Source organism: Erpetoichthys calabaricus, chromosome 5, assembly GCF_900747795.2.
Source record: "Erpetoichthys calabaricus chromosome 5, fErpCal1.3, whole genome shotgun sequence".
In the NCBI taxonomy this organism is placed as follows: Eukaryota; Metazoa; Chordata; class Cladistia; order Polypteriformes; family Polypteridae; genus Erpetoichthys; species Erpetoichthys calabaricus.
The window spans coordinates 147,941,419-147,962,946 of NC_041398.2; the positions used below are offsets into that span (position 1 = coordinate 147,941,419).

Sequence of the window (21,528 nt, forward strand, 5' to 3'; positions counted from 1 at the left end):
TGTAATGTATACTAAAATTAAAGAACTGACAAATAAACAATGAATGAGGAAAATAAATATACAAGTGATGAAGATGGACTGTTTCTAAGGGACCCATTAAACATACTGTAAAAAGCAAATGGAAGGAAATAATACTTACACTGCAAGTAAGGAAGAATCTGATTTGTGAGAAAGGCAATTTTAGGAAAACATGATAAGGGATCAGATATACAAAATCTTAGAATGATCTTTTTAATTTCATATATGTAAAGTTTAGTGTGAAGATGCTGCACAGCAGGGTAGAGAATACAATAGGCTATTTCATTAGTAAAATTAATTTGTAAAAGCCACAAGATGAGTAAAACGATTGCTGTAATGAGCATTTTGTTAGAGAAGCCTAGAGGTCAATGGGGAGTTACCTGCATACCTTGTAGATTTGCAGGAAGCTTTCTATATAGAGAAATAAATTAAGTCTGGGAATAAGCGAAAAGCTGAAGAAGAAATAAGTAGTATTGTAAGGCGATGTAAGCCGAGTGAAACATACAAGTAAAGGGATTGAACAGAGAAACAGAAGACTTCTCTATAACTTACACATACTGTACAAAACACAGCATTAGGAGAAAAGGGGAATGGGAACCTGGCAAGCAGAGGCACTGTGGGGTGGGTTTGCATGCTTTCTCCTTTATTGTACTTGGTATGCTCAGAAATGTTGATGGCTGATTTGAGGGAGGATGCTGAAAAAGCACTGAGTGGGATTTCCTTTATTAAGGAAAATAGAGTTTGGGGTCAGCCAGGACCTGGATGGTTGTCCCTCAGAAAGGACTACCCCAAAGAAAACAATTACATACTGCAGACAAGAAGAAATAAGTGATTAGAGTTTGTAAAGAAAGTTGTCAAACAGAAGATTAAATGAGCTAATAAACGTCAAAGATGTAAATCTGTTTTATTACTTACTACACATCTGTTAACTTATGACAAAGGCAAACAGAATTTAAACTTTAGGACATACAAAATGCCCAAGGACAGGAGTAAAACATTTAAGATAGGAATAAAACAAAGAGCCAAAGAAGAAGAGCATTATGACATAATAGCTGAGTGTGGCGTCATACAACTCGAAGCAACTGCCCCTTTTCAGAATATTGTTCCATTTTTGCCTTTTTTATGGTTTTTCCAAGTCAGGTTTTGTTTCACAGTGCAATGTGTGAAAGAGATAACATAAATAAATCGGATTGAATGATGCCTGGAGAACATTCCTCTCAAAATACCAATAGATATTTAGGTATCTACTCCATGTTCTCTTAACAATTATCGAATGGTTTATTGGAAATTAAACACAAAAAAAATACTTTGACTTGTACTTTATCTGAAGGTTAACATTCATTCAATATGGCTCTGTGCACCTCTGAAGATAACTAGAGGACCTTTTATATCATCAGTTTGGTGCCCTGCTCTCTCACTGGGCTGTCACAATACAGACACTTGCTTTTACTCAACACTAAGTTGCAACCTAGTTTTTAAAAAATATGTGGGCTTTCGTCTAGGTTTAAGAGCTAGTGTGACAAGGGATAGAAAGTGTCTTGCAAAAGGCAGGTGAAGGCTTTTGAATACGGATGGTAAATGTTGTTCAGGGACAGATTAGAGGAGAAAAAGTCCAACCGGAGTAGCGCTATTAAACATATAAAAGGAATATACTCATATGACCAAGAAAAATGGGCAATTTGCACATCTCAGACCTATCTTCACACAAAACACCAACAATCATTCATTCATTTGTCCATCTTCTAATTCTGCTTTGCTCAGTACAGAGTTGCTCGGATGTGGAGCCTATCTTGGCAGAAGTTAGTACTAAAAGAAACCCAATTCCATCATAGGTGTTCCCTCATTAGGCATAACTATACTCAAATGCAGCTGGACAGTTTACAATCATTAGGCAACCTAACTTGTATATTTTTGGGATGTAGGTGGAAAATGAAGCTGGTAACATTTCTGAGACTGTTGTTAACTTCACTTTCCATGAATGCAATATTAGAACCATTTCAAGAACAGTATCTGGAAGAGGTCCCTAACTGCTAATACAGATCTAAGGGAAGCCTGTAAATGGAACTGGACATATTTGTACACTTGCACAGGTAGTTTACTTTAAACAAGTGGCATGGGTGAAAATCCAGTGAAAGATAAAAATTAAAAAGTGCAAGTTAAAAGTAGGGTATAAAACAGTTTAGCTGTTACACTAGTTGCTACATTGCTATTATTAACATTGTGGTTTCTGTATTTTTTAGCATTTCATTCAATTCTGGGGAATGGGTTTTAATCTTTGCGGCAGTCAATATCTGTGTGTTGTTTCCTTCAGGCAATCCAGCTTTCTTCCCAAATCCCAAAGACGTGCAGGACAGGTTGATTGGTGACTAAATTAACCTGGTATGAAAGAATATAGAAATGTGCCCATTGCAGTGGAATGAGGCTTTGTTCTCCACTACTCTGAACTGGACAAAGCATGTACAGAACACGGCTGAGTGGAATTAGTTAAGTTTTAATTGTTGGTAAGAAATGAAACTGATACAACAAGGAGGGTGTTTATGATTATAAGAAAAGATGAGATTTCATAGTTTTTCACAGTTATGCTAAATATCGAAAATGCATAAATTCAGTTTAAATAAGTACTCTCACATGTTTCTGTTACATATTGCATAGGGTTTCAACTGTTTGTGTTTATATCATTTGCCTTTTTATTGCTTTTCATATCATTATTTTAAAACTACTATATAAGAATTATCTGAACTTCATATTTTTCAAAAATAACATAGCATACATAAAAATGCATATTTCCCAATATTTAACAAATACAATCTACATATTTATTAATAAATCTATTAAAGTAGAATTAACTAAAAAAAAAAAAAACCTGATAAAAATTGACATTGTCAACCCTGCTTAATTTAACTGAGAGTGATGGGGGGGGGTAAAGGGGCTGAAGCCTATTATGACAGCCCTGGACAAGGCATGAACGAGTCCATTACAGTACATGGCCCACACACTCACGCAAAAGCCACTTTGGAATCAACAGCTGCCCTAACCAGCACATCTTTGGTTATGAGGGAGGAATAACCTCATGCAAACGGGGAGAACATGAAAAGTTCACACAGACAATGAAGCAACAGCGCTAACCACTGCTGGCAAATGTTGTATGATAAAATCAACAAGAACTCCATACATTACTAAATTCTTAAATGAAATATTAAATTAGTGCTAAGATTAGATTTGTATTTATGGCTTAATTACGTAAAAAAGTAGATGACAAGACTTGTTTCTGGGTCAGTGCTAAAAAAAGCCTTGATATTTCCAAAAATCCAACTAACTTGAGGATATACACTAAGAAGCTTGCTAGAATACTTTGATAATGCTGACTTATCAATAATGCTGAGATTGAAATATTGCACCATTTAATCATATCAGTTCTTCACTCACTGTGCATTTGTTTTACTCATTTCAGACCAAAAAAATCTGTGTATTTTAAGTGCAAAAAATTCTAGAAAGACTGCTGCAGTCAAGCTATAAATAAGTGGTCCCATAGAGATGTATTAAGGTATTAAATTAGAGGTTCTGTATATTTTGCCAAAAAAAAAAAGGATCTTTTATAATATACATTAGTGTATGTTTTTGTTTCCCTATGCTGCAGGCATCTTTTTAACATTTGGCTGGGATGCCTTCATTTCGGAATTTGCTTGTTCTCATCAGGATGGTGTGGATTTCCTCCCACAGTACAGAAACATTGTCATAAACTGAATGACACATGTCAAGTATTCAGTGTGAATCAGTGTGCCTTGCCACGGCCTGCAGTGCTGTCCAGCTGTGGTTCCTGCCATGTTGCCATTTGTGCTGCAGAATGCACAACCTGCACATAACCTTGTTAAAAAAAAAAAAAAAGGTAGGGATTGAAAAATTGATGGATGGATTTACAATATATTATATATATATATATATATATATATATATATATATATAATATGTGTGTGTGTGTGTGAGTATGTGTGTATTTATAGCCCGTATATTTTAGTTAAGACTCTTTATCAAAGGTTATTATTCAAGGTGGGGAAAATGACTAATAAACATAATGGAACAGTTAGTTTATTGGTTTGTTCACATAAAATAACATTCATTATTATTCCTCAAATGTACAGGTCTATTTTTTTTTTCACACAGCCTTTGAAAAGTATGCTAATGATGTGTGGTAGGCACCCATACTGCTGTAAAACGAAGGACTAGATTTTAAAAATCATGTCTGTGCAAAAGCTCTCCAGTCTACTCACACATCCAAAATATAGCAGTGATTTTTTTTTTTTTTGAAGATTTTATTTTAATGTATAAACACTTTACATAAATTAACTCCTCTGAGACTAATATTTGATGAACAGTTATTTGGAATTCATGTAAAAAAATCCATAAACAACTCGTCACATAATTTACAAAAGTCTAGGTTTTCCTTTGCTTTTATCATGACTAATTTGTCTTTTTTAAAATTTTTTTTTCTTTTTTCTTCTTCAAGGCAAACCATTTCATTATAAAATCAATGATAAACTTCATTTCATTAACATATCACTGATGGCAATGTCCTTTTCGAAAAGCAGCACAGTAGAAGCAGTTTGATATATTAACAGCAATACTTTCCCAGTTTTGGCTTGAAACTGAGATGTCAGTTCCTAATAAAAGCAAGACTATTCTTAAATAAGCAAAGGTCAACCATTCAGAAGGAAAACAAACATCTGGCTATAGACATTGTCTATAAGAAAACCAATAGGCCTTTTTTTCCCATGTTTGTCCATCGGAGTGCAGTGATATGCATATGTAAACACATTTTTTTTTTTTTTTTTTTTAAAGCAGATCACCTTTTAAAGGTCAATAATAAAAAAAAAAAAAAAAGTTTTTGTTTTTATTAACTACCACTTTTCTCCTTGGCTCTTCATTCATAGAGTCCATCAAGGTTGTGCTGCAGTGATAAATCTGTGTCATGGCCTTGTTAAGGCCTAAGTAGTAGTTATGTTCCAACATTTGCTCAGTTGTAGCTAGATGCAGTAACACTTAGCTCTGTCTCCCCAGAGAGAAACAGCCATAGGCAGTCTCTTTGGCAGCCGTTAATGAACAGTTTGTTACCTCTTTCCTATTTCACTTTGTCTTAGAAATTGAATGTTGTTAGCACTGTCTGCTAACTCAGGGTATTGCTCTACTGAGAGTACATAGTACCCATCATAGCCTTGTACTTTTCCAGCACTTAACAGCTGCCTCTTTTCTCCTTCTGTCCATAATCTGGCACCCTCCTCGCCATCTCGCACCCTTTGTTGCTCCCTTGCCCAAGCACTAGAAAGAGCTCTCTGTCTGGCTTGCTCTAGTATTCGGGCTTTCTCCTCATCCAGAGTCATACCATAGCGTATGTGCAAAGCCAGGGCTCCGTACTGCATTTCCACATCTGCAAACCTGCGAGTCCTGCCATTTACTACAGTGGTGGACTGAGAGACTGTGACGTTAATACCATTCTCTAGAGTTTTGCGTCCACTTGTCAGCCGTAGTGTGCCAAGGTCAATTTCTGGTGAGCTGGTTTTGATAAAATAGTGAGTGTCTTTTCCCTCAATGATGAAATGCAAGTTCTCCAGATAAAAGGCATTATTTAGAACAGCTGCCACTTTGATGCAGTCCTCATTGGCAATGTTGAGCACGTTGGTCACCACTCTCCCCTGACTGACGGCCAGCATAACCCCTTTCCCAATGAGGGATTTGACTGTTGCAAACCAAAGCCATGACTTTTCCCTGCTGGATCGGTGCCTGCTGATCTGAATTTCTGGCATCTTTCCGAATGACAAGAAAGCTTTTGCTTGTCTTACAACTTCTTGCTGTACTCCAGAAATGGACTGCAGGGAAAGAGAAAGACACTTTAAAATTAGATTGTGTTAAACACTTCCTATTTCTTTACTTAAAATCTGCTTCTGAATATAATTTAATGCATTATTCTTTACAAAAACAAACACCCCAGTAGCTACCTTAGCTTAGCATACAGTATCTACAATGAATGGATCTCATTTGTGTCAACACACCATAAAGGAACATTTTAGAATTGACTGCAAAAAGATAACCTTTACTTGTTTATTAAAATATGTAAGTTCGATCACTATAATAACACTATGTACTGTGAGTAATATTTATGAACATTCTTAGTGTATAAAAATGCTTTCCTTTGCAGAAACTCTTCCTATTGTATAGCACACATTTACAATTTTATAATGTTATATACAATGCATTATATAAAAGCTTCATTTATGGAATCAGCTAAGCAGACTTTAAGAGCATTCCAAAGTAATACTTAACATATCTCAATGTATTATTGTTCATTAGCAGCGCCTTGGGCATGGGAAATGCTATATAAATAAAATGTATTATTATTAGCAGCAGTCTAGCTTCCTTTCTTTAAGCATAGAATCTTTTCTGCTTTTAAAATTAGTATTATAGTACAGTAGTTGCTTGCCTGATCCTACTCTGCTGAGCCCTTGAGCAAGACCCTTAACCTGTAATTGCTCCAGGGATGCTGTACAATGGCTGACCCTGCGTTCTGACCCCAAGGGGTATGTGAAAACTAACAAATTCCTAATACAAGAAATTGTATAAAGCAAAATAAAGAACCAAAAAAAAAATGTCTAACTTTCCCGTCATTTTTTACTGTACTACATTGGATACTCTGCACATATGCTGGTCCCACTTTTCTCAATATACTTTGAGGAATCTGGCATTCAGAAATAAAAATAATGGAATTACAGTGATCCCTCGCTATATTGTGCTTCGCCTTTCGCGGCTTCACTCTATCGCGGATTTTATATGTAAGCATATTTAAATATATATCGCGGATTTTTCGCTGCTTCGCGGGTTTCTGCAGACAATGGGTCTTTTAATTTCTGGTACATGCTTCCTCAGTTGGTTTGCCCAGTTGATTTCATACAAGGGACGCTATTGGCAGATGGCTGAGAAGCTACCCAACTTACTTTTCTCTCTCTCTCTCTCTCTCTCTTGCGCTGACTTTCTCTGATCCTGACGTAGGGGGTGTGAGCAGGGGGGCTGTTCGCACACCTAGACGATACAGACGCTCGTCTAAAAATGCTGAAAGATTATCTTCACGTTGCTACCTTCTGTGCAGCTGCTTCCTGAAGTGACATGCTGCATGGTGCTTCGCATACTTAAAAGCTCGAAGGGCACGTATTGATTTTTGACTGTTTGTTTTTCTCTGTCTCTGTCTCTCTCTCTCTCTCCCTGCTCCTGACGGAGGGGGTGTGAGCTGCCGCCTTCAACAGCTTTGTGCCGCGGTGCTTCGCATACTTAAAAGCCAAACAGCCCTATTGATTTGTTTGCTTTCCTCTCTGTTTCTGACAGTCTGTGCTCCTGACGCGCACTCCTTTGAAGAGGAAGATATGTTTGCATTCTTTTAATTGTGAGACAGAACTGTCATCTCTGTCTTGTCATGGAGCACAGTTTAAACTTTTGAAAAAGAGACAAATGTTTGTTTGCAGTGTTTGAATAATGTTCCTGTCTCTCTACAACCTCCTGTGTTTCTGCGCAAATCTGTGACCCTATGGTTTCTACTTCGCGGATTTTCTTATTTTGCGGGTGGCTCTGGAACGCAACCCCCGCGATGGAAGAGGTTTTACTGTATAATGGTATTCTTAATATGTAGTCGAGAGAATATTTTTAATATAATGGTTTCGGTTCATATTCAAAGCACCAGAATTTTTGCTGGAGTTTTAATGCTCATTATAGGCATTTTGTGATCCTAAATTTCCAATGCTGACGAGCAATTCTTGCCTGTATGAGAGTTAAAATGTCCTGTAGCCATAATGTATGTTGAATCCTACAGGATCCCAGCCCTGATGCACAGATTTAACATACATCTTTACCATCTCACAACATCATATACCCTATGCTATAACAGATAAGGGCATCTATCATAATTGCGAATACTTTGCATCAACAATAACCAGCTAATCATTACATAATAGTACTGTCTCTTAAAAAAGCTGTAATTAATAACCTAGCATAACCAAAATTAGAAAGTTGTTTCAATGACTGTACAACCCCCATTCAAAGTCTGGTAAGGTGTTCCAAAAGAAACAATTATAACTGGAAGGAAAAGGTGAAGTAAGAAGCTGACAAGATTGAAGCAGGGGATGATATTCATTGTAATGATAGTAATGGATAATGAAAAACAGGAGAATAGGAGAAAAGGAATAATATTTAAACTGCAGTGGTAGACAGAAACATCAATGATCAGCACATACTGTATAAGAACTAAACTAATTAAGGATATGCGGCATTCTGAGGAGGTGTTACCATGAAAAAGCAGAATTCCATTAGTGCACTGATGTCAGAATCCCATTACAAAAGGTCTCATGGTGTTCAATTTCTTACTGCTGTTTTTTTTGACAGAATCTTGAAAATGTCCTGATCCACTGTACTTCATGCTTGAATTTTTATTTATTAGTGCTACATTTTTTGTTTGAAAATGTTACTGTTTTTTTATCCATGACATCAACATACTTCTCATTTTATTTGGATTTCCGGTGGGATGTGCCAGCATTTCTTTTTACGTGTGTCACCATGTTGTTGATGACAATGACACCCGAAACATGATATGATCACACCAAAGATATAAAAGATGGAATGCATAAACTTGTTTCTAAGATTTGGATCAAGGAAAAAAATAACTGCATACAGACAGAAAATACAAGTTTAATTTGTTGAAGATTCTGAGAGGATTTGACAATGACTTTAAAGTGCCATGATTTTAGTGTATGTTACCTTATGGAAAACTAAAACAATTAAACCAAGGTTTAGTAACAATCATGAAAAGAATTTGACTATGGTTTCTGAATAATGTCTTTGGTTCAGACTGTTGTTCAAACAATCTTGGTTCTGTTCTTACAAAGATTATTAACACAATAGCTGGAGATGTTTTTTTATTATTACCAAGTAATACTAGTAGTATTACTAAGAGTGATTAGATCCAATTTATGAAGGGCAAGAAGCTCAAGAAAGGCCCAGGTTATATGGTCAGAAGCTTCCTCTGTGTCAAGCTTTAACTCTATCAGTAATTACAAGGAGGTGGAAAGTTTTGTGTGCATTGTGACAGTACTGAATAAAACACGACTAATTAGAATGAATGTATGGATGGCTGTTTTTAAGCATGGGGCAAGATGTTTTACTGCAAATTGGCCAAAAAGTTCAGAAAAAAATGTCAGTTACAGTCTGAAGGATTACTTCATACTTGTCAAATTATTTGCTGAATCAATTTTTTTGGAGTAGGTGGAAGCATTTTGACCGAAGTCTCCCTAGTTTGGTCACTGAGTCCACACTTTTTAGAAAAGAAATAAAATTAGAAAAAGAAGGATTACAATTTTGTAGGACACACTATTATAGCTAGCACCTTTTATATGTAGCTAGACAAATGACGAATCACCTATAATTTGATTATTAATTTGTCTAGTTTTGGAGGCCAGTTTCTGGCAGAAAGAAGTGAAAGGAAAAGAAAATGAATGATCATGACACCATATTTATGCTCGGATAAGGAAACAACAGCAAAAGTCTGGGAAATTAAAGTGTAGTCACTTCTAGATTAAATGTGATGACAGGCTAAGAAAAAGGGTATTTTTCCTTCATCAAATTGGAATAGTCAATTATTTTTATATTGGGATTAGGTAAACTGAAGGATGGACGAGGAAACTTATTAGACAGGGGATCCTGTACGAATTTTTGCCGCACCTGCAAAATTTAGAATTTGACCATTTGGGCTTGTAGGAATGAAGACTATTAAGAGTCACTCAGTAATCGAACAGAGTTGTAAAGATTTTACAGCTGATTTCCATAATGAGTTTTAAGCACAGGGAAAAAAATGAACATTTGAAAAAAATCTGTAATTTAATAAACCACCAAGAAAAGTAACATTGCAACAATGCACGCTACGAACCAATCGCTGTAAACAGAAGTGAAAACAAAATCCTTATGCGTCCAGCTCTCTCTCGTGCTGCCTGTGTGTGTATGTGTGTGTCGCACGCTCTCTCTCTTGCTCGCTGCACAGGAAATGCACAGGGAGAGACTGAACATGTACAAACCGAAAGGGAAACTGGCTTGTTCGTATACCGAGTGTGTGGTCGTGAACCGAGGCAAAAGTTTGGCGAACATTTTGGTCGTAAACCGATTTGTATGTGTACCGAGACGTTCGTGAACCGAGGTTCCACTGTACAAGTAATTTGAGTTACAAGCTCCATCATGGAACAAATTAAACCCGTAAGTCAAGGCACCACTGTATTTTGAATTTTCCTGTCTATACAACTCTATCTCTGCAAATACAGGGCCCGAATAGCAAGCAGCAGAGGCCCCAGAACCCCTCACAGTTAACGCAATGATTTAAAAAAATCAGTGCAATAATGTTTATTGCACACATAAAATAGCTTCATGTACTGTATGAACACAAACATAAAAATCATCTTAGTGTTGTTTAGTACAGTTTGAATGGTCATAAACCACATTTTGTGCCATCTTATATGTAAAATTTTGAATAAGTAATGTTTTATATACATAGTCACTAAAAAGTTAAGAAAACTTCAGCTTTTCAGTTCTGCATCAAGTGTAAATTTTTCTTTGAACATATAATGTGCCGAACGCTTCCATTCTATGTCTTAACACTAGAATTACCAAAGTTTATGAGAAAACTCGTAAATCCGGCCCACCTTAAATCCACTTGGACGTGGATGCGTCTTTTGTCTTGTAAATGTGTCGATAATCCCAAGCAGCAAGCAGCCTGCTATACCATCCCCCCCACTGCCGGATAAACTGCAAAAACCTCTCCCAACTGAAACCTTGTTTATCAGTGAGTCAGGTACCTAGGCTAAAAAAAATATTGTTATTCAAAACATATGCATTTCACGTGTGTTCCGTGTCTACAAAGATCTGTGTAAGTGTAGGATAACAGGAAATACTGAACACATATCTAAAAGACAAACTTTTTCCATGTTTTAGTACTAACCACAACATTTTGACATGAAGTGTATAATTGGTGAAGACTGAAGTCCAAATATCAAATAAGCACTTTCACAAAAGATACAAGTATAACAGAACAAATGCGCTTTTCTTCCCAAGACTATAACCAAAATCAGGTTAGTGTTGCTGGTTATCCTGACTACTTGGGTAGTACAGTGGTTAGAGCTGCTGACTTCTATTCAAAAGATCCTGGGTTTGAGTCTTAACGTGTCCCAAAATAAACGTTTTGAGTAGTGAGCTGTTCTTATTGTTACTATTATACAATAAAAGCGTACATTTGATTTGAGTCTATAAAAGACGGTGTAAATGTATGGTACTTGTAAAGGTTAGCGTTTTTTTTTTTTTTTTGTTCAGTTTTATTCTCTCAGTCGCGTTCACGCTTGCCCCGATCTGACACTGCTGTTTTCAAATAAAGATGAGCTATAACAAAGGTGGACTCAGATCGGAGAAAGAGAACAGAAGCCCTCCCCGCAAGAAACGTCCACTCACATATAAGAACAACGCATCTGCACCAGGCGTAAAGGCGAAAGATGGCACCGTTTGGATACAGGACGCGGTCTGGCATCATCCTGCCAATCACCTGTTCTTCAAAGAAACAGCACAGCTTACAGAGCTCGCCGACGTATCGTGCAAACTCCTGTTTGTGATTATGTTTTGTGATGGTCTTTACATAAGAAGCATTTATGTTACTTATATAAAAGCCAGATCGAATGTTACTTATCTTGATTTATTTACTTATCTTCCTATAGCGTAAAGTCACAAGTAGATTGCAGAACTTCCTCTGTATGCATGCTCACAAATTACACGTGTAATGCCACGAAAAATACCTGCTGACACTTTAGTACGCAAGCAATGGTACGAGAATGTAGTTAGACTTCTTTTTTGGGCACATACAATGTCCAGCATGGATGTGTTCTGAATAGCGATATTTTTCTTTTCGCCTAGGTACCTGACTCACTGATAAACAAGGCATCAGTTGGGAGAGGTTTTTGCAGTTTCTCCAGTGGTGGGGGAGATGGTATAGCAGGCTGCTTGGGATTATCGACACATTTAAAAGACAAAAGACACTGAATGGAGATGTGCGAGTGGATTTAAGGTGGGCCGGATTTACGAGTTTTCTCATAAGCTTTGGTAATTCTAGTGTTAAAAGAGATAAATAATTTCAAGTGATCAACATAGTTTGACATAAAACTGTAAAAATACAAAGTGTCAACATTACTGTTTTGTGCTAGAGAAAGCATATTATTTACAAAATTTCATTTTAATCAAAAATAGCATTCGTAGGGATGATTTTTGTAGGATTTCACTACTGCAATTGTGACCGTTACTTATATGAGCAGATTTGAAATTGAATGAATGGATGGATGGATAAATGAAGAATTAAACTTGCTTAAAATGGAAAAGCTACCACTTAAACCATTAAACAATAATTACCTTTTTTTAATTTTCAGCTTTGTTTATTTAAAAAATAAAAAATACATTCATCCATCCATCCTAACAAGCATGCAACTAACATTTTTACTAAAACACTTGAATTTAAAATCCTTCTGCCCCCTGCAGAATGTGAACTTGTTAACAGGCATGTTAAATGTAATGGAAGTGTACAGTGTGTTCTGCTGAATCATTCCCTGCATTGTGAAGTATTAACAATTGGACTTTATGAAAGGCCGTGCCTGTAAGTTGAAAATGTGTCTTACAGGTAAATCGTCCCACTGTTGACTCTTCTGAAGTTCATAAGAAGGTTCAGTTAGATCAAATTTAGGAACTGGAAATCCAGGAATTGCATTATGCAGATGGAATCCAAATGTCACCAACCAGCTGTTGACATCTACATAAGAGAAAAAAATGTCAAGTCTGATGAGATGGAAAGTATAATAATAAAACGTTTTAAAAATAATATTGCATTTATCATTTACTGTTTAAGTGATACTTATGATTAAATGATGTATGGCATACTATAACTCATTGCACACTATTAATGGTTTAATGTAAAAAGATTTTTTTCTGAGAAAGAATAGTTTTAAAACAGTTGCTAGTGGTTTTTCTTTTGCTGTAGAATGTTGTTGTGATGTGAGATTTTGCATATAACTTGATAAATATTTTGTATGTCTTTATTTGTAATTTAGGCAAAGCAATGTAATTTAGTGTTACATTACTGAGTGTTTATCCATACCGCCCCCCCCCCCCCCACCCCACCCCCCCCTTAGGAATGGGTCTCTTTGAATTGTACGACAGAGATGGGGGGAGATATGCCTTAAACCAGTTTGGCGAGTATTTCTCTGCTAAAGTTTTTCAACCCCTGCAAGAAAACCAGGTTACATTAACATATGGTTTGGGGGCAGGTGTTAAGATGTTCTATTTCCCCCATTGGTCTGAAGTATGGCTGTTTGGAATTGGCTTGGATCAGAAGCTTTTAAGTACCATGATGTCCTGTTGGCTCTAGGGGTTGGACAGAAAATCTATAAATTTACTTGTTTAACCTCACAATCTCTCTCTTACTAACCAACATATGATAAAGTATCTCTCTTACTAACCTCTGATCATGAAGACCAAACTGATGAACTGAAAGGACAACACAATGGAGACAACAGCTTGGTAGCCATATTTGAACAGACTTGCGGCCTGTTCTGAAGAAAGCTGAGCACCAATGATGCCTTAACTAGAGACATTTTAAATCACTACAAGTCTGTGTGCCGCCTGAAACTACACATCACCATTTAATCACGTTGTATGGTTGCCAATATTCAAATGTACTTTGCATATTGTTATTATTTATGAATATTATCATTATCATTGTTTTATGTGTAACTTAACTCCTGCTTGTCTTTTTACTACACCTAATTGCCTGAGGTTATAGATATAGAAGGGAAGGTGGGGATAAGTTATATACTATAATACCTTATAAACAGTGGTAAGTCTGTGAGATTAGGCATTTTGACAAAGGCTACTTATTAATAATACAATAGGGGAAAGTAGAGCAACATATTACTCTACCAAGATAAAACAAACGTTAAGATGGTTTCTTACATATTTGAAAGTAATAAAAGTGTAAACCAATAGAGGATGATAAAGATAATTTATTTGATAAGATGATCATAAAAGGGTGTATGTGCAAGGTTTTATTGACTACAATATTAATATATTTCACATTACTGAAAAATACTGTAGCATCTACAGTGCACATAAAAAGTCTACAACACCCCTGGCCAAAATGGTAGGTTTTGTGTGATGAAAAAAATGAAACCAAGAGAAATGTTGTCAGAATATATTCCACCTTTATAGCAAAATAGCAATGTATACAAAAAAGGTGAAAACAAATCAGAAACTGTTTAGTGGAAAAAGAAAATCAAACAAAAACGTGATTGCATTGGTATACACAAACCCTAAACTAATACTTAGGTGAAGCATGTTTTGATTTTATTACAGCACTTAGTCTTTTGGGTAAGAGTCTATCAGTTTTGGCACATCTGGACTTAGCAATTTTTGCCCACTCCTCCTTGCAAAAAATTTCCTGATCTGTGAAATTACGAGAGCATCTTCTGTACACAGTTTTCTTCCAGTCATCCCACAGATTTTCAATTGCATTGAAGTCTGGGCTCTGGCTCGGCCATTCCATAATGTTGATCCTTCTTTGATGAAGCCATTGCTGTGTTGATTTGCTATGTGCTTTGGTCATGGCCATGCTGAAAGGTGAAGTTCCTCTTTATCTTCAGCTAGCAGAAGCTTGAAGGTTTTGTGCTAAAATAGACTGATACTGTACTTGGAGCTAATCATGATTCCATCCACCTTGACTAATACCCTAGTTCTAGCTGAAAAAAAGCAGCCCCGAAGTATAATGCTGCCTCCACCATGCTTCACTGTGGGTATGGTATTCTTTTGAGGATGTGCTGTTATTTTTGTGCCAAACATACCTTTTGGAATTATTGTCAAATAGTTCAACCTTGGTCTCATCAGACCATAATATATTTTTCCACATGGTTGTAGAAGACTGCATATACCTTTTTGTAACTTTTAGCCAGGCTTGAATGTTTTTCTTTATGAGAAAAGGCTTTCATTCTGCTTCCCTACCCCACAACCCAGATATATAAAAAATATGACGGATTGTTGTTACATGGCTCTGAGGCTAGGGATCTGCACTGGCAATCGGAAGGTTGCCGGTTCGAATCCCGTAAATGCCAATAGGGACTCTGCTCTGTTGGGCCCTTGAGCAAGGCCCTTAACCTGCAATTGCTGAGCGCTTTGAGTAGTGAGAAAAGCGCTATATAAATGCAAAGAATTAATAATAATAATAATTCTTTGCATTTATATAGCGCTTTTCTCACTACTCAAAGCGCTCAGCAATTGCAGGTTAAGGGCCTTGCTTAAGGGCCCAACAGAGCAGAGCCCCTTTTGGCATTTACGGGATTCGAACCGGCAACCTTCCGATTGCCAGTGCAGATCCCTAGCCTCAGAGCCACCACACTGCCTAATTATTTATTATTACATGGAGGGAACAACCAGTACTTCCCATGAAATCCTGTGCTACTTTAATGTTGCTATATGCCTTTTAGTGGTCTCCCTGACCAGCTTTCTCCTTGTCTTCTCATCAATCCGCCCCATATTTTCTCCGCTTGTTGAGGACTGACTTCACTGTGCTCCATTGGATGTTTAATGCTTTGGATACTTTTTTGTACTCCTGTCCTGATTAATAGATTTCAATGATGTGATCTCGCTCATGTTTTAGAAGCACTTTGTGGACCATAGCTTTTGAAGTATGTTGAAACCAAGAAGATATCAGAATAATCCCACAGGAACGGCCAGATTTTATCTCAATCAGGGTCACTTTAACACTAGAATTACCAGAGCCTACGAAAAAACTCGTATATCCGACCCACCTTAAATCGCTTCTTAAATCCGTTCACACCTCTCCGCCAGCATCCTTTGTCCTCTAAATGTGCTGATAAAAGACAAGATGCCAGCAGCCGGCTATTCCATCCCCCCACCGACTTAGAACGTGAGCGAAGTTTTCCCAGCTCACGCCTTGATTGATTATGTGGGAGTGAAGTGGAGTTTTACAGTGGAAATGATAGATCGTTATTTGGAAGACTTCCGTTTCTAAAGTAATCTGTGTAAACACATTGTTAAAACAGAAACTTTTTCATATTTTAGTAATAAATGTTACAAAATGTAGTAGGCATAAACTATAGAATGTGTAAAGCCCGAGTTCCAAAGATCAAATAAACACTTTCACAAAAGCTTCAAGGACAATACAACAGCCTCTGTGGCGTAGTGCGTTAAGATTTGCCTCTTAGAACACAACAGCTCTGCCGCCTCTCAGACCTGAGTTCAATTCCCCGCTAGGGATAAAATGTTGCTTTTTTTTTTTTTTCTTTTTAACCTCAAACGGACATAAAATTTATAAATTGGTATGCACTGTCAGTTAATGAGATCGTTATATTTTCATGTGGGATGCTCCTTTTAAAATATTTTTTTAACAATTGAGACTGCAATTAACAGGAACAACTGTCCTTATAACTGTTACTTTTAAGATCCATAACACACAGACAGACGAGCACTGCGTAATAGGGAGACAGACAGGCAGATATATATAAATAAACAGGGAAGGCACATGTACTGAAAGAAAAAAAAAGATCAACGTGCGTTGTTGTTACTTAGAGAGTCAGATGGGGGGAGGGGTGATGTTAGAGCACGTGAGCTCATTCATTGCTACAGGAACAACGCACGTTGATCTTTTTTTTCTTTCAGTACATGTGCCTTCCCTGTTTATTTATATATCTCTGCCTGTCTGTCTCCTTATTACGCAGTGCTCGTCTGTCTGTGTGTTATGGATCTTAAAAATAACAGTTATAAGGACAGTTGTTCCTGTTAATTGCAGTCTCAATTGTTAAAAAAATATTTTAAAAGGAGCATCCCACATGAAAATATAACGATCTCATTAACTGACAGTGCATACCAATTTATAAATTTTATGTCCGTTTGAGGTTAAAAAAAAAAAAAAAAAAAGCAACATTTTATCCTTAGCGGGGAATCGAACTCGGGTCTGAGAGGCGGCAGAGCTGTTGTGTTCTAAGAGGCAAATCTTAATGCGCTACGCCACAGAGGCTGTTGTATTGTCCTTGAAGCTTTTGTGAAAGTGTTTATTTGATCTTTGGAACTCGGGCTTTACACATTCTATAGTTTATGCCTACTACATTTTGTAACATTTATTACTAAAATATGACAAAGTTTCTGTTTTAACAATGTGTTTACACAGATTACTTTAGAATAATGATCTCTTATTTCCACTGTAGAACTCCACTTCACTCCCACATAATCAATCAAGGCGTGAGCTGGGAAAACTTCGCTCATGTTCTAAGTCGGTGGGGGGATGGAATAGCCGGCTGCTGGCAGCTTGTGTCTTATCAGCACATTTAGAGGACAAAGGATGCTGGCGGAGAGGTGTGAATGGATTTAAGAAGCGACTTAAGGTGGGCCGGATATACGAGTTTCTTCGTAGGCTCTGGTAATTCTAGTGTTAATTGATGGTCAGGTGCATACTAACTACTATCTGAGATGAGACATGGTGTGATTTGTTGATTCTGCATGCAAGCCACATCCTTGATTATTAAAGAGCGTGCAAAGTAATACAACCAGGTGTATGTATGATTAATTCTTTTCCTTTTTACTAAACGTTTTCTGAATTGTTTTCAACTTCTTTGTATAGATTGCAATTTTGCAATTAAGGTAGGATAAGTTCTAACAGGATTTCTCTTGGGTTTCATTTTGTATTACACAAAATCTGTGATCTTGATGTGTAGACTTTTTATATCCACTGTATTTAAATAAAGTTGTCTTGTACAAATGTAAAATACACATAAATATAATACCTGTGATTACACTGAGACAAACAACTTATTCTTTTTAATAAAGACCTAACAAAATAAAACGATACACAGTAAACTTTTATTTATGAATTAAGTTAAACTTTGACTATCACGATTTCATTTTATTACTTAAGTATCACTTTATATATATTTTTATTCCTGCAGTTCTAATGTAGTAGTACAGGAAAGAATAAAACATTTTCATCAAATTTACAAATAGTGTGTAAATTTCATCCTACCTGTAACATACTCTTTTATGTCATGGATTCTGCTGACTGGATTATTGTTGCGAAACATGTAAAGGTTAAAAGGAGCAGGATCTTTGCCCATTTTTTTCCAGATAGTAATATCGGGAATGGTCCATCGGCCTGCAAGAATGTCATAGTCTCTTTCACCAAAATGGATTAGCTTGGTCAGAGGATCATATAGACCACCATGAAATCCTATTACAAGCTGAAAGTCAGGGTTAGAGTCAAAGTAAATCTCTCCATAGGCAGTGTATTGAACATGTTTCAGCATTAAACCATTGCTGCTAAAAACAGCCAATGGTGTACCAGTATTGTCACAAGCGATATAGAACTCCTCTCCACTGCTGATCTCCATAGCAAAAAGATGACCTTGAAGGTCATAGTATAAGGATGTGATCTCAGAACTAGAATGATTATAGACATGAGTTATTCTTGTTGGGTAGTTGAGGTCAGAATAAAAGAACTGAAGATGCTGTCCTAGACTAGTCCTTGCTGAAACTCTTCTCCCTAGGCCATCATAACGATATTGTACTGTCCAACCATTGCCTTTGCTATAAACACGAACAAGGAGGCCTTTGGAGTTGTACTCAAATATCTCAGCTCCTCTTTGACGAAGAAAACCATCTTCATCCAGTCGATATTGTACATCTCCAAGACGAGTAATCCTATCACGTAAATCATATCGTAGTGGTGTGAGGCGTGCACTATTACTGGGATTAAGCAAGTGGAGATTTCCATTTAAGTCATAATTGTACCGCCACATAATCTTATCATTCAGGTAAACAGTTTGTAGTTGTCCATCAACATCATATTCATAACCATATCTGGTGGTATTGGCAAATGGTCCAATTTTGATTTCTCTTTTGGTGACTCGGCCCATGTTGTCATACTGTATTGTCAGCCAGTACATTTGTGATCTAAAAATTTCATACTGGATTTCTTTGATGCGGCCATGAAAGTCAAAATGTTTGGTGTATGTCATGACAGCAGTTGAAATTATTTGGTTGATGTCGTAATAGATGACTCCAAACTTACCAAATTGTTCAACCTTACCAGAAATATCGTCAAATTGGTAGAGGTCAATTGGAAGAGGGGTTTCATTTATTACACCCTGCATGCTGGTCACTCGGAAACTGTTGTCATAGCTATAATCAAACCGAGCATTAACCATTCCATCTTCACTGAATCGAAATATCTGTCTGTCAATCAGAGGACCTATTTGTCTGTATCTGATTGTGCAAATAAATCCTTCACTCTGTAGGTTTACAGTTTTAAGAACACCTGCGGTCTCGTCATAGGTAAAGCTGACTCGGGTGCTGTCATACAAAATTTCAGAGATCTTAGTTTGCCTTCTGTATTTATACAAAACTCTTCTTCCAGTTCCCAAGTGAGCAACTTGCATTAATTGACCATCTTCACTGTAGTCCACAATAACAGAGGCATTGCTTTCTGGAGGGTTGTAAATATTGCGATAATACCCAATTGACCGAATAGTCTGCATAGTATGGCGGGCAACACTTGGCATTGTTATGGCAGACAAATGATCCAATAAATCATAATCAAAGATGTACTGCCGTTGACTGTGAAGCAATAGCACCATTGACTAAAAAGGAAGAAGATGGAATAATTATACATTTGGGCATTAAAATGCAAATTGCATGACAACAGGTATTAACATTCTATTTCAGCAATGATTTCCTTTTTTAATTGAGTTATCCTTGACCTACAAGTCTTTACTGCTGCCCCATTTAATGTACTTGGATGCATAATTCTAAAGGGTTTTGCAATTATTAGCTCTGGATTCATAATATGCTGGTACTTGTATTATAAGGTAGGCTCCATTTACTGTCAAATTCACTTAGCAAAACAGCAGGTAATTAAACAATTTGCTGTGTGACAGGAGGAACTGATATATGCAAAAAAGGCCCAAAAGAACTGATTATTAAACAGAGATTTTAACAAAAGCAGAATATTCCATTAAAATATATTTAGTATCACTTGTATTAGTAATTTTTGTCTCTTGTAAAAGTTTCTTTTAAATTCACATATGTGATGTGTAGAAAAAAAAATCACTTGTTTAACGGTTGGAAAAAATAATACTTGTTATTAAGATTATTATGTTAAATCAGAATGTGTATAGCTGTATACATTTTCAAAAAAGTACACTTATGAAACATAAATAGACAATCATTTTATGTTGTCTCTCATCCTCTAAAACTAAGTCGCTTGAAACTTCCATTGGCTGAGTTGTAAACACATTTCTATTTTAATATGTTTACTTTGGTATCTTTATTTCTGTAACCTTCCCCTCTTTGCTGACCACGGAAGAGAAAATGTATGTACTAGACATGAACCAATGATAGAATACAAATCATCAATAGATATATTTTTAAGGTTTCATTTTTTCTTCATAATTTTTCTTTTAGTATGAATCACTCCCGTAATATTTACAGATAATTTCAGACATTATTTCTGGACAGCTGTGTTACATTAGGAAGTGTGCATTAAGTTCATTTTTAATATGGTCAACTTACCTTCTCGAGGTATGTGTAACTCCACATCTTTCCATCAGCAAATAACCGAGAGACAATTCTCCCCTGACTGTCATATTCTACTTTTTCACTAGTGGTGCCTCTTTGAATACTAGTGACCTGTCCTGTAGGTGAATAGGTGACATTGACAGACATCAGCTTGCTGCTTGGTACCCACAAGGTTGGATGTCCTGATGCATCATAATTGATCTTGAGCAAAAATTTACGATGGTCATCATATATTTTCTCTGTCTGAATTGTGCGATCATAGTCAACAGAGAGTAGATTCCTGCCATTTACCTTTTTAAAACAAACAAAGCGCATAGAAATAAATCAACACCACCTACTTAATGCTTCCGAATGACAAGTCACTGTTTAAACACCATTTACCATGATTGATTCTCTTTGACAGTAAATTAATTTTGGGAGTTCTTGATGTAAGTGGAAGGCATTAGATTAACAGCAATTTTAAAGGGTTTCATTAAACTGAAAGACACTCTGGCATTTTTTCAAACTCTCTTAAATTAAGCCCCTCAGAGTTTACCCAACCGGTAAAAAGAAATATTAGAGTGTATCCATGCAAAGTTTTTCACAGCAGGAGCCATTCATTTAAAGATGACAAGCTTCAGAAATGGAAGCAGAGCAAATCATATTCTGACCCTAGCCCAATTTATTTTCTATAAAAAAAAATAACAATGCCAGTTTATTAATACTGAGGGAATTCCAGGTTCCCACATGCTGCATATGTCTGAAAAACACAGGACACCAATAACAAGTTTATCTCTCATATTGTAATTCGGAAAGACATGCTACCACCAAAAATACTCTTTTTTTTAAATG

At 36.5% G+C, this 21,528-nt stretch overlaps 1 protein-coding gene across 15 annotated transcripts in view; it reads right to left on the reverse strand.

Annotated features, from left to right (window-relative positions):
- Positions 1–4,088: 4,088 nt before the first annotated feature.
- LOC114651997 (teneurin-3) overlaps positions 4,089–21,528 on the reverse strand; it is an 898,351-nt gene continuing 880,911 nt past the window's right edge. For all 15 annotated transcript variants that reach the window (XM_028802134.2, XM_051927721.1, XM_051927718.1 and 12 more), the window contains 4 exons: positions 20,692–20,988; positions 18,149–19,760; positions 12,744–12,874; positions 4,089–5,879 (listed from right to left, as the gene is read on the reverse strand). In XM_028802134.2, coding sequence (XP_028657967.1) covers positions 5,124–5,879; positions 12,744–12,874; positions 18,149–19,760; positions 20,692–20,988 — 2,796 coding nt within the window. In that variant the 3' untranslated portion in view covers positions 4,089–5,123. The remainder of the gene's footprint in view (positions 5,880–12,743; positions 12,875–18,148; positions 19,761–20,691; positions 20,989–21,528) is intronic.